This window comes from Podarcis erhardii, assembly GCF_964252035.2.
Source record: "Podarcis erhardii genome assembly, chromosome: 4".
Taxonomy (NCBI): domain Eukaryota; kingdom Metazoa; phylum Chordata; class Lepidosauria; order Squamata; family Lacertidae; genus Podarcis; species Podarcis erhardii.
The window spans coordinates 68,101,048-68,127,033 of NC_138508.1; the positions used below are offsets into that span (position 1 = coordinate 68,101,048).

General features: G+C 38.8%; 1 protein-coding gene across 7 annotated transcripts; it reads left to right on the forward strand.

The window, feature by feature from the left end:
- Positions 1-110: 110 nt before the first annotated feature.
- On the forward strand, positions 111-22,828 carry AP1S2 (adaptor related protein complex 1 subunit sigma 2). 7 transcript variants are annotated; one of them, XM_081859146.1, is made up of 6 exons: positions 303-471; positions 4,075-4,253; positions 6,032-6,140; positions 7,352-7,489; positions 14,176-14,268; positions 20,889-22,828. In XM_081859146.1, the coding sequence occupies exons 1-5, from the start codon at positions 460-462 to the stop codon at positions 14,218-14,220; spliced, it is 483 nt and encodes a 160-aa protein (XP_081715272.1). In that variant the 5' UTR covers positions 303-459; the 3' UTR covers positions 14,221-14,268; positions 20,889-22,828. The 7 variants fall into 7 exon arrangements, with proteins under 7 accessions (XP_081715273.1, XP_081715270.1, XP_081715274.1 ...); XM_081859147.1 differs by lacking the exons at positions 303-471; positions 14,176-14,268 and adding an exon at positions 111-265 and having other exon boundaries at positions 7,352-7,502; positions 20,893-22,828; XM_081859144.1 differs by lacking the exon at positions 14,176-14,268 and having other exon boundaries at positions 302-471; positions 7,352-7,502; positions 20,893-22,828.
- The last annotated feature ends 3,158 nt before the right edge of the window (positions 22,829-25,986 follow it).

The window sequence follows — 25,986 nt, forward strand, 5'->3', positions numbered from 1 at the left end:
CGAATGAAGTTTGGTGGCTGGAGAGAAGAAGTGGGGCCGCCCGCCCGCCCGCCCCCTGCGACGAGCTCCTGGCCCCGCCTCCTGGCCCCGCCACAGTTGGCACGGCCTGCTCGCCGTGAGGAGCCCCGCCCTTCCCTCGCTCTGGTGGGGAGCGTGGCGGCGGTTGCTCCCTGCGTAGTTTGAGAGAGCGCTGAGCAGACACACGCACACGCACACACTCACGCAGAGACATCGGTGCGCGCGCTTCGAACGCTCCTGACTAACGGTAAGTGATGCGGCGAGCCTGGCCTCGCGCGCGCGCCTGTGCCTCCTTATAACGGTCAGAGGCGTCTCCTCACGGAGCCCCCCCCCCTTTTTTTAATACGCCGGCGGGTGGAAGGCGGGGAGGCTGTAAAGACCGGCTGTAAAGACTCTCCCGCTGCCTCTTGTTCGCCGCCGCCGTCGTGTGCATATATAAAAATGTGCGCCCAGGTACAGGAATACACAGCGCGTGCATTTGTATACAAGCCGCGCGGGCTCTACGTGCTGACAAAAAAAGAGAGAGTATTTTTCCTCGAGGTCTTGGCGGGGTAGATGCGTCGGTCGAGCTGTTCGTGACCCGTCAGTGTTAGGCCCTATTCTGAAGGAGATGGTAGGAGTCGGAAGGGAACGCGAGGGTCATCGCAATGCACGACTCGTTTGCCCAACGCGGGGCTCGAACCCACGACCTCGCTGAGATCAAGAGTCTCCTGCCTGGCCCCTTGGCGCTGCCCTCGGTCGTTCTCGTGGCCCCTGAGGCCACGCTGGCTTGGCAGGCTGCTTGCCTTCAACAAACACAAACACAACACCACCCCCTGGGGGGGGAAAAAGACCATTCACTTCTTGTAGCCTTTTATTGTGGATTTTGCTTCTGGTGGCCGTGGTTGTAGTTGGACCCGTGCGCGATTCCTCATAAGTGGGATGCTGGAAGGAAGTGGATGTATGAGTGGGGTAACCAGCTCCTAACATGCGCTTCAGCTATTTCTCTCTCTCTTTTTTGAGGAGGGGGATGTAATCCACACGCAGCCTGGATGAACAAAGGTGGCTCCCCTCTCCCCTCCATCCCTTCCCTGCACATGCTTACATGCGAATTTGAAGCGCTTAAAGCCTAAAAGCAGAATGGTGTTTGTCCTTAGTGTGGTCTTGCATATGTATGCTGAGAGACCCTGGGAGAAGGAGGGAGAGAGATCATTTTTTGAGCATGAGTGGGGATTGCAGGTGAGCTGCTTTCCACTAAGGAGATTAGCCGCTAGAAATGTATTATAAATAAGGTAAGCTTTTGCCCTATGGTATTATTGCAGTTTTGATTCTCCATACAAATAACCCATTTAAGGACACTTCATAGATCGGATTAGATTATGCCTAATATTCTGGGATTTGTAAAATAGAACAAATCTATATTGCTCTGAAGTTCTATGGGAGGATTTCCTTTTGTTTATTCTTTGCTCCTCTTCCTGTATCTCATGTGATAAAGTGAGAGATACATCACTATATTCAGATTGAGAAATGTGTGGTTTGTGTGGTACTAAATTTCCATATTTAACTGTCCAGACTGCTCTGGCTCAAGAATACAAATTGCTTTTTAACTTGTATTTTTAAAGAGACAAATGCCTTTAAAGTTCAAAGTAACTCTCTTGTAACTTTCACTGAGGCCTTCTACATAGTGAGGAGAGCTTACAGAAAAACAACTTCTGCAAGCAAGGCTTAGTCAAAATCTTTGGCTCACAGCAACACACCTCATGAACTTGGTATTTTCATGTTCTAACTCCATTTTGAAGATAATACCCTAAGTATGAATGGACCTGTCATGGTTGTAGCTACTTGTAAGAGGGGCAAGTTTTATATTTGTGTGTGGCCAAAAAGGTCTAGGTAGTTCCTTCAAAAAGATTTCAACTCCGAAGTTCACTTGATCTTAAGAAAGAACTGCATGCATATTTGGTGTGTGTGGATATTCTTTAGTACAAATTTACTTGACCACAATCCCAGATGCACTTTGTTGAACTCAAAATATAGTGTGATGGTACATACTGTGTTTTTCGCTCTATAACACACCCAACCATAACACACACGTAGTTTTTAGAGGAGGAAAACAAGAAAAAAAATATTCTAAACGAAACAGTGGATATATGATTTTTGTGGTTCATGCTGTGGTCACAGACATGTGATCTGACAGTGAGTTTGGAGTAGCCCAATGCAAAAATCCTGAGGATCCATGTGGATCCATGCTTTGTAACCACGTTTTTGCACCACTGTGGCCCCAGGCAACAGTGGGTGCGTGGTTTTTTTGGTGCAAGATGTAGCCATGGACATGCTATGTGATCTGATGGTGAATTTGGGGTGACCCAGTGCAAAAATCCTGAGGATCCATGTGGATCCGTGCTTTGTAACCACGTTTTAATTGGGGAAGGAAGGAAAAGCACTCAAGGGACAAGGAACACGTGTGGGGTGTGTGGAGAAGGATGCTGCTAATAATGAAGAAGAGGGGTATAAGGGAGAAGGCTCCTCTCCCCTCCCACTTTGCTCCTTTAAAGAAGCAGGCTCTCTGTCCCTCTATCCTCCCCACTCCGCGGCTCTTCTCCCGCTTTGCTGTTTCAAAGCGAGCCACGGAGGAGGGAAGGAAGGGGAACCATGGATCCTCTGCTCACGACTGCAGCAGATCCCCTCCGCCACCCGCAGGCATTCGCTCCATAACACGCACAGACATTTCCCCTTACTTTCTAGGAGGAAAAAAGTGAGTGTTATGGTGCAAAAAATACAGTAATTTTCTTCAGTATTTTCCACCTTCTGAAACCAGAGACCTATCTTCAAGTATGGCTTGCAATATGTGAATCACATCTCATGTTTGAAGCATCAATGTTCCTGCTTTTTTAATATCATTTAGTGTGGATGCCATCACTTCCTCTTTGACCTGCCTCCTCACCACATATCGTTCAGGCACAGTTATCAAGGCATTTTAAAGTTTATAAGTTGGTTCTTTAGTATATTTTTCTTGTTTTTAGCTGTTTCTCCCAGGTTGTTTGTTGCATTATATGTTCTTTTCTTCGCTTTTTTATTTTTAAAAATTGGAAGCCTGGCCATAATGAACCACAAAACAATACTCATTTATCTGTTACCTAAATTTGCTCACATAAGTAAACCTTCCACAATCTGTATGGTGGATTATGTGTAATGCTTGCATAAATGTTTGCAGGATGATGTCTTTCAAATTGAGTGTAAAATTTGTTTACAATTTCTGTATAGCTTGCTTGCAGAAAGAAGTAGACATAGATATAGGAAGAAGGCTAAGGCCAGTCTGACCAACAGCATTATATTTTCAGCATTGTTATTTTATGTCATATCTTTTGTGTACAGTCGCAGAGTCAGTGTAGAAGAATGGGCTGGTTTTTAATAAAGTATATTGTGCACCTGCAACAGCATAACTAGATCAGTGGTCTTTGGTCCCCAGAAGTTATAGGACTACAACTTCCATCATCCCTGACCATTGCCTAAGCCCCAAAATGGCTGGGGATGGTGGGAGTTGAAATCCAACAATGTTTGGGAACCCATAATTGAAGAATACTGACCCAGATAACAAGGATCTTGCTACTAGAGATCTGTTTAATATGAAATTTATAGCTTTTCAGAGTTGAGAATTTCTATTGCTGTGCAATGAGTTCTAGAAATGTTTATAAAAACAGCAACAATTTTAACCTAGGGCATTATGCTACATTTGTCTTCAATGGGAAGATGTTAGTAAATTATGATTAATTGCTGTGAATATGTTTTGCATTTAAACTTCACTTGTATACAGTTGTATACAATTTAGATGATTCATTGATAAAACTCACTACTGTGTTTATCTTATCCAGATTTTTCAAAATAATTATTTAAAAATATGAGCCACTGTCTATCTTTTGAGATTCCTTGATGTCCTTTCCCACAGCCTGCTTTTAGAGCTTAATTGGAAAGAAAAATGCTGGTGATCTTAATGATCAAACGCTTTCTCAAATGTATAGCACACACTATGCAACGGGACTGAAGGATTGACATGAAACTGTGTTTTATTTAACTCAACAGATGCAGTTTATGTTGCTTTTTAGTCGTCAAGGGAAGCTGAGACTTCAGAAATGGTATGTCCCATTATCTGACAAAGAAAAGAAGAAAATCACAAGAGAACTTGTTCAAACAGTCTTGGCCCGTAAACCGAAAATGTGCAGTTTTCTGGAGTGGAGGGACCTGAAGATTGTCTACAAAAGGTGGTTTTCCATCCTTACACTTATAAGTTCTATACAACAAAAGATATATTGAATAGTAGAAATAAGGATTTCTCTTATGTGTGAAAAACATATTCAACTTTCCTCAAATATAATTCAATAGCATTGTAGGAATTATTCGTGTCTGCAGTACTTTTTCTGTGTTGTAAAAATGAGATAATTTTACACTTAATAAAAAGTTATGGACTCAGATTTTTCATTAAATGAGGCATACATATTTGAAAACTGTGTTTTAAAGGCTATTTAATGTACTTGAATGTTAAATGTTACATCATTTTATTTTATATAAGCTAGGACTTGATTTTGCTCAAATATAGAAAGGTTGCACAATTACACTTGTCTTATTCTTCTCGCCTGTTCAACTGTAAATTTAAGAGCTATGGAATGTTGTACTGTCTGCTTAATGCCGTGAAGGAAAATTGTTCTTGCTACCACAGTGAAATTATTTCAATCTTTGTTTCAATAGCTAAACAGATCAAGTACTACCTGTGCTTCAGTGCATTCATAAATCTCTCACAGTTGGAAATGTCATGCCCTGCAAAACTACTTACCACTTTATTTAATTATTTGTTTATTTAATTTGCCAATTTTCTACAGTTGAGAAAATGCAATAAAAAATTAAACACACTGTTAAACTGATAATACAAATGAGGACTTACTGATCGCACCCCACTGAAACAAGCCACAATGCCACACTTCAAATTAAGGGACAAAGAGAAAAGTCTTTGCCTGGCAGATAAAAACAGATAAAGGTTGTTCCAGGCATGCCTCCCTGGAGAGAGCATTCAACAAGCCATCATTGAAAAGGCTTGATCTTGTGTTGTCACTCTCCAAACCTCCCATGAAAGAGGCCCACATAAAAGTACCTAGGATGATGGTTGTGTTCTAGAGTAGGGTGGGGAACCTTAGGGGCCCCTCTCTTAGCAAAGTCACTTAAATAATGCCGATGTAGCCAGAAATAAAAGAAATCCTGATAACACTGTGCTGAGGAAAATGAACAAAAGCAATGTATAAATAGGCATATGCTGCTTCAGCAAACACCATTTTACCTTTACTGGTTGCTAAGCAACTCCTCTACCCTTACTGTCTGGTTGACTTATGGATAACAAAGGTTACCCTTAAATTACAAACTGAATGATCCCTGCTGTAGCACTTCCAACACCCTTCAGGCCTCTATCTCCATTCAGGCCACACACCCTTCACTCTGCATCAGCCTAAAGTGATTTGCCTGGCTGTAATGTGTTCTTGAAATGTATTAATGCACCTTCCTTGCCTGGGTGGAGGATAAAAGGTGTGTGTGTATTTAGAAACCTCTGGCTTTTATTTGGCAGAATATAGCTTACTGTACAAAATTAAGTATCTCATTCTACACCCCACTCACTACTGGTATGTGGCCCTTGAGATGGAAAAGATTGCTGGGGGTGGCGCTTCCACAGCCATCTTGAAAGTTTGTTTTCATAAAAACGATAACTTCTATTATAATCTTTCCTATAGCTATTGATTGAATAACTGTTGATAACACACTCATATATGAAACTTGTCCACAAACTGGCAACTACAATGAGGTACTTGGAAAAAGCCATAATACAGCTATTTTCAAGCCAGTTTGTAAAGTTTGTGAATTCAGGTTAATTTTGAAAGTTAATGCATTACTCTGAGGAAGTTGGCACTGTTAATTTATGTGAAATATGTAATGGGTATGTATAATTCTTAAAACAATCTGGCAGTGTTTCATAATTAGAGTAACCTGTTTCTTTCAGATATGCAAGTCTCTACTTTTGCTGTGCCATTGAAGATCAGGATAATGAGCTAATAACCCTGGAAATAATTCACCGTTATGTGGAATTGCTTGATAAATACTTTGGAAGTGTAAGTTATTAATTTGTTTTTCTAGTCTCTGTAGGTGACATCCAATGATGTCTGCCTGCTTGGGCAGTGGAAATCCACTTGTGTAATGGGACTTGGGTTTCTCTTCTCACCATTTTCTCCCTGCTGCCACACATTCCCAAAATCTGCTCCAGAATTTCTTCCCAACCTCCAGAACAAATTTGGGGGATACATGGGGGGAGAAGAGAAAGCAGAAGCCTCACTGACTAAGTAGATACTCACTCAAGCTCCATTGGGTCTCATCCTATATTATAAATTTCTGTAATGAAGTTTTTTATTTATGTAATACACAAATTAAGATGACTTATTTTTCCTGAAGAAAATAAAAAAAATGTTTTAATACACATAAGAAATAACACCCAGTGCTGTCTGTACATGAGTGGAACAGATTTCTGAAGAGGCCTTTCTCTTCCTCTCCTCTCCCTGCAGCCCTCAAAATTTACTCATGAGGTTTGCCAGATCTAGATTAACAATAGATTTGCCCTGGGAGCGGGGCGGGCATGTTGCAGGGAGAAGGAAAAGAAGAGGAAGCTTCACTGTGGAAGTTTGCTTATGTGACATTAGTTTTCATCCTCACAGTGCTTTTGGGGAATTTTAATAGTATTCTGCACTCTGAAAAGTGCTGTAAAAGAATAATAAATTTGGTATTTTGATTTTATATTACAGCATGTATGCATTATTACTGTGAATGAGAATAAAAAAGTTATCTATTGCATTGCATTATATAGGTCTGTTTCCTTACTGGGAACAGTTAATGAAGTCTGAAAGTAAAGAATTTGTCAGATATTGCATGTCAAATACCAATACTGTATGTAACAACCAAGAAACTACTGGTAGTATTTCTTCCGTCAGCAACTTCACTGAATCTTCTTTGAAGATATTCAGTAGTGTGCTGCTGCTGTTACAAATGCTATTACATAATTCAGAGAACTATGTGGTATATACATGAGGCCTGGTTGATGAGCTCAAATGATACACTTATTTAAATGCCTGTTCCTTATATTTTAATGTTACTATTTAAATCAATAATAATATTTTCTCAAAAGTTTGTTCCTTACCAAATCCGTGACATGGCCTTTAGTGATCACACAGAAGATCATGACAATGTGTGTTTCTTTAAAAACTACAGGATCTTAACTTGGCAGTTTAAAGAAGGGATTAAATCTCAACATGTTTTTTCCTATGTTTTCTAGGTATGTGAACTTGATATCATCTTCAATTTTGAGAAGGCTTATTTTATTTTGGATGAATTTCTTTTGGGAGGGGAAGTACAGGAGACCTCAAAGAAAAATGTTCTTAAAGCCATTGAACAAGCAGATCTATTACAAGAGGTAAGAAAATTGTGTTTTTTTTTGCCAAAGCTCCACCAGCATGCTTTACTCTTTTCTAAGAAAAGCATCTTATTTCTCCAGAAGTTGTTGAAAAAGCTTTTCAGCATGTCTAGCATGTAGCTTCTCAATATTCTTCTGTACAATATTGCTTTACCCACTTCTTATTCTGTTAGCTAGCATCACTATATTCAGTATATAACCTATAAAGAACAGTAATACTGCTTTATTTTTTTAAGGTTTCCTTTCATAATGTGTTTGGTGTTGTATGTGTTGCTAGACATGCAGCTACTGTCTCCATGTGTGTGTCTTCTTGTCTAGGCATTTCTGTTGTTTTTATTCAATTTATATCCGTTTCTTTTTATTCAATTAACTGAATGATTATAACTAATTTTTGTCATACCTGATGCATGTATGCCTCTTTCATTGCTGAAATCCAGAAGCTAGACTCTCTTCTTTGAGACGCTAAGGTATAGTTAACATTAAGTGTTTTAAAAACAAGTAACAGTGCCATAGCTAACTTAAGTAGATATACACTGTGCATTTAGAAAATAGTTATAACACTAGTCTTAGAACCGTAGCAAATAAAGTAGACTTTTGGGTTGAAACTTTGCACCTCAGCTGCTAACAAAATGCATTTCCTGTATTACATCCTGTTTTTACTTCCTGAGAGAAGCCCGAAGAGACTAATAGAAAACAACTCAATTAACACAGCATCAGAATAATCAATATAACACAGCATAGCATATATCAAAATATGTAATATGTTAAAGCCATAAATCTTTGAAATACGTAAGAATTAACTCAATAGTAAGGGTCCTGCTTCTGGCCTTGTTGTTCCCACCCCATATACTGACACCCTTTACCTAGCCTCATTGGTATACAGATAGCAGCTGCATAAATATTAGTGAACTCTGTTGCCTTTAGTGCACTGATTTAGAATTAGAGTTTCAACACAGTAGTTGGAACAACTCATTTTTTGTTAGGCTACATAAAATTCCTCAATCTTGAGGTGATAACATAGAACTGGCACTACAGATGTTTTGAATGTTGGTTCAGAGCCATGTTATAAATACAGCAAGTCTGTTTCTACATAAAGGAACATGGATTTAGCCTGTGTGCTTGTACAGTTATGCAAATGTGAACTTTTGTGGCTTTGTATTGCAAACATGGGTGGTGTTTTGAGATGTGTATTTGCTTTGCTTTGATATGTGTTTTGTTGAAGTCCCATCTTTCAGTCGTCCTCCTGTATCCACTCATTAGACTTTTAAAATAATAAACCATAAATTTATGCTGGCAATTAAGTGGCCATCCCATCCAAATATATATTAACTTCTTGGGTTTTGCCACTTCAGAATATATACACTGGGACTACTTGTTTAAAAGCATTCTTCATTAAAAATTCACTGCCTTTAAAATGCTAGTATACTGAGGAGAAGGCTCAACTAGATGGAAGTTTTCATACGGATGTTGACAGTGTAGTGATTCTGAATTCCCACAAATACTCTGGCTTGTTCATATTATATAAGAAGCTTTAGAAAAAGTTGCAGAAGGAGCAGGTGGCAAATAGAATTCTGTGATTAATACAACAGCCATCAAGACTGTTGTGATTGCATACAGTGTCTTTCAGTATATATTTTTCCATTTTCTTAAAATGTGAGATTCTTTATTCCTTACATGAGGTGTAACCTGCTCATGCTTGTTTAAAGTGCATGTGTGCAGTGCATGTCTGCAAAGTTGGCCATAGGGGCAACAGTCTGCATTACTGAAGTGCCTATGAGCCGAGGTGTTGGGTGCAGCAAGTCAAGCTTGTGCAAATAGGGATAGTAGGACAGATGGCAGAGGAAGGCAGAAAAAGGCAATGAGTAGATGGGTGGGCTTTGGTCACTAAACCTCCAAACTTAATCCTTACCTCGGGGTAAGCCCTGCTGAATTATGTAGGATTTACTCCTGCATATACATGGTTAGGCTTGCAACCTCAAACACAGCTGAGAATGATTTTTCTCTTTTAACCTATCCACAGGAAGAAAATGTGATATTAGAAATTAGGGAGGAAGGAATATGAATTAAAGGGGTGGAGGAAGATTTTTTTTTTACAGCTGCAACACTATGCACACTTTTGGGAGCAAGTCTTGCATAGTGTTGTTTGTGAGTAAACACACAAAGGACAAGGCTGCAGAGAGATCTGTTTGCTATAGTTGTATGATCTTACTTCATGGTTACTATTGGTTTAGTTTGCTTTGATCTTAATAGTGCACAGTGCCATGTAGGCTGATAGGAAATTAACAGGTTTGTTTCATAAATATGATTTTACAGAGGTTGGAGTGGAAGGAAGTTGAAGGGAGGAGGATTTCCCTCCCCTAACAGATTTTTAAGTATTATAAAACAGAGGAAATGAGAACAGAAAGATTAGACAGGTGACAGCCGCTTGTACACACATAGCTATACATACTGCATGGGGTTCTGGGGAGAGAGTTGAGGGCTGCTGCCAGGAAGAAAGGCAAGCAGAAAAGTGGACCCCATAAGAAGAAGGAGAGTTTGGATTTGATATCCCGCTTTATCACTACCCGAAGGAGACGCAAAGCAGCTAACATTCTCCTTTCCCTTCCTCCCCCACAACAAACACTCTGTGAGGTGAGTGGGGCTGAGAGACTTCAGAGAAGTGTGACTAGTCCAAGGTCACCCAGCAGCTGCGTGTGGAGGAGCGGGGAATCGAACCTGGTTCACCATATTATGATTCCACCACTCTTAACCACTACACCACACTGGCTCACTGAAGGGTCTGGCAGACCAGCTCTCAAAGCGCTCTGGGGCTGCAAGTCAGACATAGCAATGCCTCTGTGGCCAGGGTAAAAGAGGGGGGTGTGTACCTCCTCCTCCTCCTCTTGGTAATGTATTTTTGTTGAGTCTATCCACTCTGTGAACTACTACATGCCATGGCCCCCTCTAAGGATTCTTCAAAGTGCTGGCTATATGTTAAAGAAAAAGTAATGATACAAAGACAAGCCATGTGGCAAATGTCATGTCTAGTTTGGCTCTATTATCTGGCTGGCATTACAGTCCAGAATTTATCTGGCTCCATAGTACTAGTACAAAATATTGGCATACTCTGTTCACATAATTTTATGGTGGATTCGTTTATTAACAGAATTTTGGCTGTCCTTGCTAGGCAAGCCAAAAATAGTGGTTGCCAGGACTTTTCTTAGCCATGTGCTCCAGTGACTCGCTATGCTTCCCCTGCAGGACAGGATTGTGGGTAATTCACTGGTTTGACTACTCCAAGTCAAGTTGCTATTGGGCTTGAAGCAACCAAGGAGGTTTTCCCAGCAGGAAAGTATGGTGAGAAGCTTGGTGAACTATGGCGCCCAGGATATCTGTCATAGTGGTAAAACACCCCCCAGCTTTAAGAAAGGACGGGATCATTACACAGCTGCTAGAGTAATTTGCAGCTAGCTCTATAGCTCCCAAGTTTGGGAACAAGATTGGCCATTTGTTTTGCTTGCCAGAGTGCAGTGGCACACTAGCTGTTGTGAACAAAATTTTGCACGTCTGTTTTACAGAGTAATTCTAACCTACCATTCAGTTAAAAGTGTCTGAGGTGGCTAATGAACCATAGTAAAAACAATCTAAAATGCAGTTCCTTTTGGAATCTCTTCAAGAAAAAAGTCCAATAATAAATTGCAGAACAAAATACATAGATTTCACTACCATACAAATCCCCTTTAAAATCATAGTTTTGCCAGAACAAATCTTGTTTAAGAAATTGCAAGGGAGGTACAGCTGCCCAGCGGAAGTTGTTGAATGTGTGACATCTAAATGTTAAAAGGAAATAAAATAATATTTTCCCCTTATCAGTTTTACTCTTTCCCATCATCATTTAATTCACATAGACTTTCAGGGTTTGTATAATTGATAGTTTATCTTTTCAATAGTGTGTTAGTTATGTACTTTATTTTTACAGAATTTGTTACTGCAGTACCTGTGTTAGACTTTGTGTTTACATAAAGTTACAAAAACTAAACATTTTAAAATTTTGTGGAATTTTGTGTTTCCTTTACATTGGTTAGTGTCTTTTTGGAAGTTAACCTATTTGTAATGGGTGATGTGTGTGTCATTCCGTTCCTTTGCTTTGGTTGGAATCAGTGCTGCCTTATATGTATGTAACAATCTGTTTGATAAAACAAATGTAAACATAATAAGTAGCTTTTCACTTGGGACTCTCTGTACAAAAGCTAGACAAGGAAGAGTCATTTATCCTGCCTTTGTAGCTAATACCATAATACTTCCTTCATACCCTAACACTGAAGGATTTTTAAAAATCAGTTTGACAAGCTGAAGCACAAGGACAAAAGAAGGACAATCAGTCCTTCCAGGACAGATTGCAAATGCTCTTACTCAATTGTGTATTTTAGAATTACTTTATTATCAAGCACATAGTTCATGGGGAGGGTTACATTAGTAGTACATTTCCATTATTTTTGGAAATTAAGTACTCTGTTAACTAGAACTGTGATTTGTTAAATTAGTGCATCATTGCTTCATAGTTCTTCATTTCATGTTCTGTGAGTGGACAGTGAGCATGTTCACTTGCAGATAACAAAAAAGATCTCACAAGAATGCATCTACTACTTAAGCTTAAGTTCTGGTGAAAGAAATACTTAAGTCATTGCAGAACTGAGCTCCATGCAACCCATTTAAATCACCTTGGATGTGGCACAAGAAGAAAATATTTTAAGACCAAGAGATGCCTAATCCAGAACAAAGTGGGAACTTGAGAACAAAGATAATCAGAGCTGAAAAGCCATGGGAGGCAGTGTGATATGGAGTGGGGAAAAATGGGAAGAAATGCTTCACTCTTCAATTGCAAGATGCTTTCCCTCAACCACACTTCATATGCTTGTCTCCCCAAGATTTGCAGACACATTTATTATGGCGAAAAGTAGTGAGCAATAGATGTGTTAAGCCCCACATTCCCTGTTATGGCCCAGGTACTGGTAGTGACTCAGAACTGTGCCAGCTGCCAAACATTGGTTCAGCTCCTACTTTTTTTTGTTCAGAGTATTTCCATATGATTTCAAACTTGCAGTTAGCTTGCTGAAGATATGGAGAGGACTTGGGACAGTGTTTACATCTAAAGTGTTCTCCATGTTACATACTTGGCCTGACTTACAGGTATGGCAGCAGTCCTTTAGCTCTGTCTAGAGCTGCCAGAGGAATGCAAGGCTTTAAAGTTTACATGGGAGGACGAAGATCACATGGAGAAGTGAGGGGATGCCATGGTTAAAAAATGTATTGTGTACTGTGTGCCTATATGCACATAATCATTCTGTCCCTTCTACATGATTTCTAACTTCTTGTAATATTGGAGTGACATAGGGAAATAACAAATACATTGCATACCTAATGTAGTTATTGGTTTTTTGTAATACTTAGCACTGAAAGAATCAGTACCTATGCTTTGCCTCTGAGAGATGTGTGTTTCTGAACTGCTTGCATAAGTTATGAAGCAAGCACCTTTCTGTGTGGTAAAGCTGTTTAATCTCCCTTACAGAGCTTGTGCTTTGAATTAGATAACTGTCATCACCCTATTTGGATGTTTGGTACTTTGACCTCAGCACAGAAAGTAGTCTTTAAAGTATTCGGCAGAGGCAGGAATATTGAATGAGAACTCTGTCTTGTTCTCTATTGTCTCTTCATCGATGTCTTACATCGTAGTCCTTTGTAGCATGAGGGAATTAATGTATTCTACATAGTACTAAATAGTTTGGGAATGGCATAACTCCACTATTGAAAATTAAATGCTAACTTTAAGAAAGGCTTAACTTCAGCTTTTTAGGTTTTATGTTGTACTCTTCAGAAGAAAACTTCAAAGAGGCTAGCATTCTCTGAGATACTGTCTTTTAAAAACCCATTAAAAATAAATCCAATAGTCCAGTTACATCTTGCAAGAGTTTTCAAATGATGAGATCTGAATTAATGTGATCTATTTGGGGACCAAATCAGACATGGTGGGAACTATAATTTATGTGTCTACCGCACTGTCATATAAAGTTGAGGGTCCTTAACAGTAAATGGCGTCCATGGGAGACTGACCGACTAACTGACTTTCTCATGTACCTCACCTCCCTGTATTCAGTTGCTTCAGACACTTCCCTGTTTCTAGCTCCAGTACCAGAAGTGGATCATTAATGGAAAAAAATGGTTGGCAAAATGAACTGAGAGGAAATAAGGCACAGGAGGAGGGTAAGGGTGCAGTGTTCTTGCTGCAAGACCTGAGTCCCACCCCCCATTTTATATGGGAATGGAGCTGACAAGTAGGAAGTATCTTCTACTGTCAAATATAGCTTGACTCTTAACAAATGCTCTCATTGTGTTCAGAATAACTTCCCCAACCTGAAGCTTGATTAGCTGTTGAAAAAGAAACATCTTGTGGTGTTGAGTTCTCATGTTTTTTATGTGGAGTTCATTGGAGTTGTTGTCTTTGTCACATTTTCATTAGCTTTGTCCTTGATAACACTGACTTTTTAAGCAATGCAAAGAAGCCGTTTACCTGAGGGCCTTAGCGGTCCTCATATGTACAAGTGTGTGTAATAGTGGATATTTTTTCAGATAGTTCTGCTACATTTTTTAAAAAAATGTTTAAACTTCAGACTTGCCAAATTTTCAATTGTGCTTGATTTTGTTTGTAGAGCCAGAATGAAGACTGGGGAGGTTTGTCTGAGGATATCTTATGATTAAGAGCAGTCTAAAGCCTTAGCGTTTTGATCCCATCCATACGATTGGTAACTACCAAATTTACCGTTTTGGTGGCATGGTTTACATGGGTGCTTTGCAGAGTTTTGCACGTGTAATGGAACTCTTGCCTGATAAGTAAAAAGAAGAACAGAAAAGTGGCCAGTGATGAACTTAACCTTGTGCAACACTTGCATGAAAGTATTGAAATATGCTTTGGGTGCTCTTGTCTTATTTTCCTTTCATACTAACAGCATCGGTTTGAAGTGTGTGGTGTGTGGTTTTGTTCTGGTGTTGTTAATCTTTAGGTGTTAATAGAAGTTGGAAGGTTCACAAAGTTTTTTGCTAGGTAGGGCCTAATTATGCATTGAAACATTACCTGGAAGGGCCATGAAATTACCATAGGCCTTGCTGCAGAACTATTTATTTATGCTTTACTAGTCAATTTCATAGGACAAGCCTAATATACATCTATAGTGCATTGCAACATTTTTGTTGAGTATTTTAGAGGAATATGTTACACAAAAAGGTAAGTGTATTTTAAAGAAATCCCAGTGAACATTCAAATGGATAAACTGAAAACTTTCCAGAGCTAAATTATATACAGAGTAGCAGAAGTACTGTCCTACCTCGGGATGGGAATTCTAGAGCTTGCACATGGGCACTGAGAAGACCTTGTCTCTGTTCCCAGGCATCCTTTCAAAGTTGTTGGGACACACAAGAGTGATCTGTTGAAGACTCAGTCATGTGCAGGCTTTTACAGAAGGGAGTCCTTCAGAAAACTCTGTCCTAAACTGAATGACTTTTAAAGGTTATCACTAGCACTTTGAATTGAGCCTGGAAATGAATTGGAAACCTGAACAGTAGTTGTGAATGGACCATAGCTTTGTGATAGAGCATCTGCTTTGTATGCAGGAGATCCAGGTTCAATTCCTGGCATCTCCATGTAGTGTTTAGAATGACCCCTGTTTGAAACCCTGAGGAGCTGCTGCCAGTGAGTGTAGACAATACTAAGTTAGAAAGACCAATTGTCTTCATTTTCCTGTGTTTAATAGGAAAGTCACATGGCCCCCAGTAATCTGCCACATTCTTGACAACTGATAGTTTTGAGACAGTTTTCAAAGGTAGCCCCATTTACAGCACATTGCAGCAATCCAGGCATGGTGTAACTAAGGTATTACATCACCTGACCAGATCTGCAGACTCCAGGAATGGATGTAGCTGGCACATAAGATTAAGCTGAACAGAAACGCACCTGGCCACAGCCAATAATGAATTGGATGTCCTAGAGTTGTTGCTGATCTGCTTGATAGCTGGTGTGGACCCCTAGTGTAGATAGCAGCTGTTGCTAGATCCCACGCCACAGGTGAAGAAACAAAAACTTAGGAAGTTGCCTTATTTTGAATCAGACAATTAGGAAGCTGTCTACACTGACTGGCAGTGGTTTTCAACAGGATTATCTATCGGGCCCTACACAGAGATGACAGGGATTGAACCTGATTTCTGAGCTACAGCCCTTCCTAAAGATATAAGATGCTCCATACTCTAGGATTTGGTTGTCTCTACCATCATTTATGTGTGCCACAGCGATTATATAGAATGATTGCTGCGGGCCATTCTCCCCTTGAATAGACTGAACAAAAGATGAAATTGTTCAAAGTTACAATACATTCATCTGTTCTGTGGATTCTGCCCCTGGTTTGAGTGTGATTGTGGAGTAATTTTCCATCTAGTCATGCTGGTACATATCTTCAGCTCTACTTATGGAGGGTACATCATGGCTCAAACAGTAAGTCTTCCCTTCTCTATTCCACTTGGTTGCAAAGTCCCAAATTTGATGAGAGAAGAGACACTTTCGTGTCAGCATTACCTACAATGTGATAGAAATTTGCTTAGGACCTGAGCTGCAAAAATTATGTGGGTGGGCTGCAGTGCAGAATATTGTCATTGAGAAGCTAACAGCTTCTTGACTCAGTGCGCCTGCCCTGACCTAATGTTTTAATTACTTTTGTAATGTTTTGAACCAGTTCATTTTTCACTACCTGTCTGAGGTTGGAAAATGTAAAAAATAAAATGTTTTGTTAAATAATAACAAATCAACTTACTGGTGTTTAGCTATCTTTGCCATTGTCCTACTCAAGAGTGGTTTGCTTAAGTGCTTCTGTGCAATTTGAATTTAAAAGAAAAAAATCGCAAAAGCTCAACATTAGTAAGTCAAACCAGACCTTCACACCCTTCTGGTAAAACTTCATTCTTCCTTATATAATATTCTAAATGCAACAAACTCCTTCAGAAATGCTACACAATGCATGCTCACATGGGGCAAAGTGAAACAGAAGGAGCAAAATCTGATGCGGATGGGAACACCGAGTCTAGGTTATTGACTAATTATTTTTGTATTTTTAAGAACTTGTTCAAAGACACTGTAGGAGGGAATGCTAGTCAAGGTTAAAGCTGATGTAGCTCTTGCTCTGTTGCCTGAGAAGTTAACTATTGTTTCTTTGCAATCTTATGCAGCATCATGAGTTGTGTGCAAAAATGATCTAACAAGAACAGAACGTGTTTAGTAAGCATAGAATGCAGACAATGTTGCAGGGGGACGGAGATTGAAAACTGGAGGGAAACTGGAATGGAGTGGCTGGAAATCTTATCTGAACAGGAACACTTCACATTAGTTGAGAAAGTTCATTTTCTTCTCATTAAGATATTACATGTTAACTAAATATAAGACTAACATGGATCCCAGTTGATATTAGAGCAGAAGAAATTTTTTTTTTGGGGGGGGGGAGACTTTCCAGTTTAACATTTTCTGGAAAGCCCATATTTTTCATACATAAACACAGTGCTATGGGAATGTCCACAGGCTATTCTTATGCCTGGTTATTGTGCATGAGAATTTGGGCATTCCTATTTAAATGAGAATTCTCAGAAGGGTCTTTGGATTAGTCTTCTTAGAACTGGTCCTGAAACAGTTATATGAATAGTCTGATTGTACAGAAGCTCTTAGAAGTGTGAGAGAATTTAAGATCCTGTTAAATTGGCCTTGGTTGGCAGGAAATCCCAAAAGCCAAGTCTCCATCTGAGTAGTTGGATTAACGGTTAGCTGGCTTGGAATGTTAATACAAGTGGTTTTAAAAATGGATTAGACAGAATGTGGTCATTGTGCTTAGAGATAATTTGCAAGACTACACTTTATTTTTTTGCTGATGGGGGGATATTCTAACAATCCCTTGCTTGCAAATTGCCATGCTGAAAAACACATTGGGTAGAGCGGGGATAGAATTTGATGTAGTTAGATGCATTATCAAAAACTGAACAATTTGCGTACTTTAATTTCCACACCTCTTTCTGTGCCTCCACTAAAAAGGAAAAATGACAATTCTATTCAGCAGTAGGCAGGCAAAGTTCTGCCTTCTCTACTTAAATGTAATCATATGCAAACAAATAATGTTTGACTATAGCCATGCATGGTACAGACGAGTCACCACAAGCTTGTTGTGAAATATGGAAGCATGCGCGCACACACACACACATACACACACACACACACAGAGCAACATTTTTTAAACAAATGATTCATTGATGTCTAATTGCATATAGTTTGTTAAACATACTACAGTGGTGTGCTTTTCAAACCCTGAATAGCATGTTGTTTAATAATGCATGTGATCGAGAAGATTGGTGTAGAAATAGTGTAATAGCATTAAAAGTAGTGTTAAATAAAAAACCATTTGCATTATTGTATGCATGCAAACTTTTGTACTATTTATAAAGAATGTGCACATTTCTTTTGTAGCCACGTCATGAATACTTTAATGTCCCAGTATACTAAATGACTTCATTCACCATGCATACAGAGACGTGATAGAGCCGATTTACTCATGGCAGAATACTTATCCTCAGCTGGACGAATCCAGTCATCTTGAACAAATTAGTTTATCACATTTGTTTTGCTGTTGTATATTTTCTTTTCCTACCATTTGTGATGTCTGTGTTTTTTCTTTTCATGTGTCTTGTCAGCATGCCATAACTTCCATGTTAAATCTTACCAGTAGCACTTGTCATGGCATGTAGTATTCAAGCTGGAATACGTTGAGCCCAACATTGCAGTTTAAATATGCAAACACCATGGGGACTGTATTTTTCAAACTAAGTATGAATTGGTTTTTGTGCATATATTACAGAAATCCATTGATAGTGAATTATTGTTGGACCCGTTAAATGTTCGTTTAATAGATAATGAGAAAAATTTCGTAGGCCATAGAAAAAATTGTTTATATGACTATACTTCAGTGCACTAATGGAGCTGACCCAAACATTGCCGCAACAGGCAGAATATGTGCCTGCAGGTAATCATACAGAAACATCCACAGATATTCTGAGCCACTCTGCAATTTCTATTCAGAAATGTGAACATTCCAAGTGTGAGCAGTGGTAGACTAATTCTGTTTACATTGCTCAGGAGGCTGCTATAAAATAGTGATTGCAAAAATAGGAAAGGGGCAGGATTAGCCAAATGAACTATAAGTAATAGAAAATTCCAGATATACGTGTTTTACTTGAACAAAAATGTCAGTTCACAAGTAAGGGGGTTTAACATTCTGAATTTACAACAGTCTGGGATGTATTAGTATCAAATCTTAGGATGTTTTCCCATTACAAAACTTTCCTGTTTTTGTTGTATTGCTTCTGTGAATGTATATGTTAAATGCTGCTTGCATTCTCCTCATGCCTGAATCTTTAAAGTGCTGTGCATGGAGTGCTAATGAGGTGCTGTGTTATGTTATAGCTTTATACGGCTGCATGCTTGTAAATTTCTGTGAATTAGTTTTCATGGCATGTCTATAATAAAGTATTGCATGCACTCCTGACGTGAATGGCTTCTTTTTTCCTCCATCTCTTTGCTATGATATATTTCATGTTTGTGCAGTTGGCCTTTGGTAATTCTAATCTACAGGCATAAAATATGTGAAAACATGTTTGATAAATGATTCAAACTTCAATGCATTAGCATTATTTAAATTGATTCTCAAGCATTACTCAGTTACACATTTTCAAACAGCTGTTAACATTTGTTTGATTGATATTCACAGCTACTATGTAGTTTAAATGCTCCCAGATTGCATCTGGGATGTTAACTAGTTGAGGGTGTGCTTGCTTCATTTACTCATAAAATATTGTTCATTAAGGTGCAAATTAACTTTTATTTTTTTACCCAGTATATGAAAATACACACAATAGTCTGATAGTATTTGCATATTGCCCAGAGTTTAGAGTCCATAAGCACTACTTCCTTTAGGTCCTGTCCTGATAGGAGAATATGAACATTTATGTGGATAGCTCCAACTAGCATGGAAGTCCAGCCTATGCTTCACATGGCATACAGTGGCTCTAACCTACCTCACAAATCAGTGAAAGGAAGAAGAAAATACTATCTTCTTGATCTGCAGCTGCTGATGGAAGTAGTTCTTGTGTGGCAAGGAGCTGTAGTCTGCCTCACAAATTGGAAGAATGCTGCCTTTCACTGCCAATAGATCTATTTGTCAGGAAACACCTTCTTTACACAGAGCAGATTAGGCTAAAACTTAACTGCAGTGCTATCTCGTATCCTGCCCTTCAGTTCCATACACTAGCATGTCTTTCTATCAATGCAGAATGGTGGCAAGTGATCATACTGGTGATTGTATGTACCATCTATGCTAATCTAGAGGTTCTAGGAACATCCCGCCCCACTTGTGATAGTCCAGCTCTTTTATCCTTATATCCATGAATATTTAGAAGCATCGTTTATTTCTATGATGTGTAAATGAATAATAAAGGTAGGTTTCTTGTGGTTTCAGTCCCCTGACAATAGCCTTTTCAAAATTTCCAGTTTTAAAATCATGAAGTAGAAATTCTTTTTAATGTGTTTGTCTTTAATCTGGTAAGTTTCGTGGCCCATTTCTGTTCCTTTAGTTGAACATACAGAAATTCAAAATGCATCTTTAACTATATTCTTTCACATTTTCAATGCTGCCTTTTCTGAAAATTGTTGCCTAACTCTAACTCTCTCTTTTTGGTGCTGTGCCTTGTTTAGGATGCTAAAGTAAGTGTAAACTCTCTGTGTTTATACAAAAATTACAAGTTATGCTTTTAACAGGAAAAACAACATGGTGTGCTTTTCTTAAGGTAGTCTTAGAAACATCTGATGTTCGGCTAACATTACAGTTGCTATCAAATCACTTCAAGAAGTACCATACAAACTTCACATATAAAGTATAGAAATCTAACTTTTTGAAACTAGAAGTGTTGATTCTAAAAAGTTTTAGTGGTATCATAGCATTCTTTTATGTCAAACAGGATGGGGAATCTGTGGTCCTCCACTTGTTGTTGGATTACAGTTCCCATCATTCCTGACCACTGGCCATGCCTGCTGGGGTGGGTGGGAGTGGGAATTTTAATAGCAATATCCCCTATCTCTGCTCTGAAAACAGAAAATAATTTGCTTCCTCTGTTTGACGACAAAAGAAAAGGGATGGGTGTGTGTGATGAGTACTATTATAAAAGAGTGTTCTGCATAACTAGCGACTGCTTGGTGCATATCCTGAATTTCATCAATTCTCTATTAACATAGCACATATGGTTTGCCAGGAGCACAAAATCTGTTCATTCTCTAATTTTCCCTCCACAGGAAGCGGAAACCCCTCGTAGTGTACTCGAAGAAATTGGACTGACATAAACTTCCTTCTTTGCTGATGTCTTGTGTGATGTTTCCGCATAACTAAATGTTCACTGCCTTCATTTATTGTTAGCTAATGGTGTTATGATGCTATTTGTCAGTATTACTGTTCTGCTGAGCTACATCTTTTAGGCCTACAAGAAAAAATCCATTTACTGTAAAATTTAAAAACAAGGGAATGAAAGATTTAAAAACATTTTTCTGGGAGAAAAGGGATATTACAGTGATTTAAGCCACAGTAATTTACAAACATTGATGAGTCATAGATGGCAATTTTAGTAAATATATTTTGTAAAATGCCATACATAATGTATCAAGTACTGTACATTATGTCTTACACTGAAAAGAAACAATTCCATATGGCAACCAGTCAAAATGTGTTAATTTGGTTTTATGTAACCAAAGACTTTTACTATAAAGTCAGCATTTGTTATACTCAGTTTAGGTTGTTAGATTGGGGAGAAACAACTGTTTTGCAGCTGTTCATAATACCAAAGAATTCTATTGAGATCTGCAAGTCCAAGATCTGTTGTGAGATGTTAGTTGCTTTCTTTCTAGCAACAAGGTTGTAAACAGAACTTGTATCAGAATGAAATTGTACAGTGTGAAATTCAGCCAGAAAACTGAGTTAATGTACAAAGGGAACACCAGCTGAGGCTACATGGAATTTTCTGTTAAAAAACTTATTTTTTACTAGCTTAAATGCTTTCTTGATTGCTCATGTAATCCTTTCAAAAGTGTAAAGCAGCATTAAGCCAGAAGTCATTGAGATAGTTGACATAATCTCAAAGGGAAAAATGTAAGAAGAGAATGTTACAACACATCTGTCTACCTTTCTCCAAGTATATCAACTATACTTAAACCGGAACTCAAGTAGCTATTTTGATAATCTGACAATCTGTGTGTTAATCATTGTTTTTCATTTTTCATTCTACTTTGCAAGGATAGGTTTACTCCCTAAACCTATTTTGAACACTTCTAGTGTGTTCAAATCTGAACACACTAGAAGCAAACATTACACACAAACTCTTTAAGTCATTGGCATACCTTACCTCAGCTAGTTTTTCAGAAGGCTGCAAAGCTATGCACACTTTATTTGGCAGTAATAATAATAATTATTATTAATAATAAAAACAATAATAATAATTTATTATTTATACCCTGCCTGTCCGGCTGGGTTTCCCCAGCCACTCTGGCCAGCTCCCAACAGATTAAAAACAGAATAAAACGTTAGGTCCTATTGAACAAAGCAGGATTTACTACCATATAAACATGTATAGGATCAGGCAACATGAACTTCACAAAGTCAAACTGTTTTACTCTGTCTTGCATTTTCCTGCATGTCCTGCACTTCACATAGTGCAGAACCCCAGTACAGAACACCTGCTGTTGAAAGCAGTGTGACTTCCTGCACATTGTGTTTGTGTGTGTTACTGGACGCCTTTCCAATAATATGACTATCAAGTTCCCCTCCTGTGGGTCTATTTGCTGTGATTACTGTGTTCCAAAGCATCCAAATACTTTATAAGCTGTGCCAGGCATTTGAAAGATCATGGCTTCATGCCATAATCACAAAGGAGAAGTTATGAAAATATCATGTTTGCATAAGATACCCAGGAACCCTGTTCTACATTTCACTCACAGAAAATCTGGAATGAGTTTCAAGAAACATTAGAGTGGCCCTCTGTGTGATGTTGAAGTGATCGAATTACTTGACATTTTAAAAAGCCGAAAGCAATTTTTTTAATGTGTATTCAAACCATGTTTAAGGTTTACAATGTTGCCTTGTATGTGCTTGGTTTGAAGCTTTGTTGTGACTGTGACATAAGCTGTGTGGACACTGTCTTAGTATCACACCAGTTGAGTTGTAATAAATGTTCATTTTTACTCCATTGCTACGTCTGTCTGTTCAGAAACTTGTGGAAATAATTCGTTTCCTTTTACGGTTAAGAATGTTAATCTTTTTCTTGACAGTTAAATATAGCACTTGTAATGCAGTAGAGGTTTTTTTTTTTAACAGCAAGCATATCATGACAATATACAACATTTTTTTCTAAGAAAAAGTACTTTGTGTTTTTCGGGAATTTTGTTTGTTAGTTTGTTTGTTTAACCAGTTGTCCATGTTTAAAAATGTAGACATCCAGTCAGTGGAAGCATTAGAACACAATTTATAGAAACAAAACTTTATTGTGTAGCACATCTTAGTTTATAAGGCGTTTTTCTTTTTTCTTTTGTGTTTTTTTCTTTACTTACTTGCAAATCAGTTATAAACAATAGTTCATATACAGCTGGGGTTTTTTGTTTTTCATTTTTACAATCCCACCCCTCACAGAAGCACCAAATATCTACTTATTTACCTTTAACAAAAGTCATTTCAGTTTTTAAACAAAGGTATCATTCCTCAGGTCGTATCATCATTCCTCAGGTCACCATGAATTCTTGCAGGCCTATAACAATATTCTATATAAGGTGTTTTTCTGTTTTTCCATTATTTCAGAATTAGTATTGTGGTACTCTATTGCAGGGGTAGCCATTGTGGTGCCTTCCAGATATTGTAAGGACTCCCATTAGCCTCAGCCAACATGGCCAGTGGACAGGGATGATGGGAGTTGTAGTCCAGCAACATCTGAAGGGCACTGTGTTGGCTCCCCGAGCTCTGTTGTAATTCACAGGAGACATAAATTTTAGAGTCTTGTTTAAAAGCATCAACAATTTATCTCCTCAGTTACATTTAGGTTTATCTCAATTGCTGAAGAAAATCAGTGTCTAGATGATAACCTTTCCATTCAAAACAAATTTATTGACAGATTATTGACAGATGGTTGTTTTCTGGCCTTTAGAAATGAACATTATCAACTTAAAGTTCATGGGTAGCAGTGTTAGGAACTGATATATGAAAGATAGGAGCTAAATGGCACCTTATAGCTAGGTTATGGTTGCAACAACGGAATGTCTAGGCAGCTTTTTATAACAAGAATACAAAACTGAAAACCAAATGAACTGCAGCTAAGATATTATGTTCATTTCCCACATGGTTTAGTCCTTTCCCTGCCCCCCCCCAATATTCTCTTCTCCAGTCTTCAGAGAGTAGCTGGAAGTGTGGAGGCAGAAAAAGGTCCTCCTTTCCTTCCACTCTGCACTTTTAATCTGAAATCTTAGGCTCCCAGAGCTCAGAAACTGCTCACTCTAATGAATTTCCCTGCCACTAATGTGCCGAGAACAATGGAAGTTTCGAACACAGATGGGTAAGTAGCCTGCCAAAATAACTCTTTTTAGAAGTTTAGAGTTTTGTTTTGTTCTTAAAGAACTGCAGGGCTCGAAGTTGACTTTTAAATGTTTCACAGTGGTATATATTTACCTCCGAAGTCAAAGATGTGGGTGTTTTGTAAAAACAAAGTCTAGATTGTGAGACGAGAATAAATTATTCCACTGTGTAATTCACTTTTACTACTTTATGCAAATTGTTCATGGAGAGGGAGGTAAGAGCTGAGCAGCTTGTGAAAGCCATATCCCTAACCACAATAAATGTCTAGTTTCTCTGATTTGCAGTCTTCAGCAGGTATAATCCATCCATTAAAGCATAATTGTGTAGCCCTAAGATTACAGCCACACCAAGCTAGCACTCCCTCTGGCACTCCAAGGATGCTGAATGCAGTAGTGTTGTACCACACCTACAGCTCTGATTACAGCAGAAAATGTTTACCTTATTTGTGATTATTATTTGTTTATTCTCCGAAATAAACTTGCATATAGTTCTTGAGGTTGGGGAACATATAAAAGCTATCTCCCCACCCTGACAATTACTGTAGCTGATTGTACTCTTAGCAGATCCTGTCTTTTTGGGGGAGAAGGTTGCAAATAGTGTGACTGGATGAGGGAGAAGCTCTTTAAACTGTGTTAGCTCTCAAATGTCTTGTGACTGAATAATGGCCATTCTTTTCCTTCTCCATCAACCAGCTCCAGTACCCAATCTGCTCTGTATGGTCTCTTGTTCGTATTTACTAGTAAAGAAATAGAAGTGATTATTTGTACTTCTAGGCAATGTGTATAAAAATAGTTCACAGAAAATGAGTCAGGAAAACAAGAACAATTAACATCATTAAGCCAACACAGTCGTAAAACGACTAATGAAGCAAAAAAGATTAGATTCAGAGTTCAGCAAGGATCTCAGTTGAATGCAGTTTGTAGTAGTTGTGAGCTGTTCATCTGAGCCACCAAAAGAGACTCCCCCAAAGATCTCTGTGTTCAGGCTAGAATATCAGGGTTAAGGATATTGCAAATTAACATAGGAACCTTGACCCCATCCTAGTAACCGGGGGCAGCCAGTGAAAACTTTTAAGTGCCAGGTATGTATTTTGTACCAGTTGGAGCTTCTGGGCTGGGCACATAAGAGCATATTGCAATAGCAAAAGTCGAGGTTATCAATGTATAAATCATTGTAGCCAGGTTATTCCTGTCCAAGAAGGGCTGTGATTAGAACACTAACCATAGCAGGTAAAAGGCATTCCTAGCCATTAAGTCTCAGCAGCAAAGATGGATCCAGGAGCACCCCCAACCTATGCACCTGTTCTGAGAAAAGGAGAGTAACCCCATCCTGGACAGGCAGATGGCCAATCCATCTCCTGGAACTGGAACTACTCTGGGTTTAAGCTTGGCTTATTACCCATCCATTCCACAAATGCCTCTGGACAGCATTCCAGACTAGGCTCTGCCTTTCCTGACTCATATGTTGAGGAGTCTTAAAAAGTAGAGCAGCATCTTAAAAAGTAGAGACATCACCTTGCCAACAAAGGTCCGTATAGTAAAAGCTATGGTTTTCCCAGTAGTGATGTATGGAAGTGAGAGCTGGACCATAAAGAAGGCTGATCGCCGAAGAATTGATGCTTTTGAATTATGGTGCTGGAGGAGACTCTTGAGAATCCCATGGACTGCAAGAAGATCAAACCTATCCATTCTGAAGGAAATCAGCCCTGAGTGCTCACTGGAAGGATAGTGAAGCTGAGGCTCCAATACTTTGGCCACCTCATGAGAAGACTCCCTGGGAAAGACC

Coding starts and splice junctions, on each gene's coding strand:
- AP1S2 (XM_081859144.1), top strand. Junction 4,254..6,031: donor CTGAAGATTGTCTACAAAAG/GTGGTTTTCCAT, acceptor TGTTTCTTTCAG/ATATGCAAGTCTCTACTTTT. Junction 6,141..7,351: donor TTGATAAATACTTTGGAAGT/GTAAGTTATTAA, acceptor TATGTTTTCTAG/GTATGTGAACTTGATATCAT.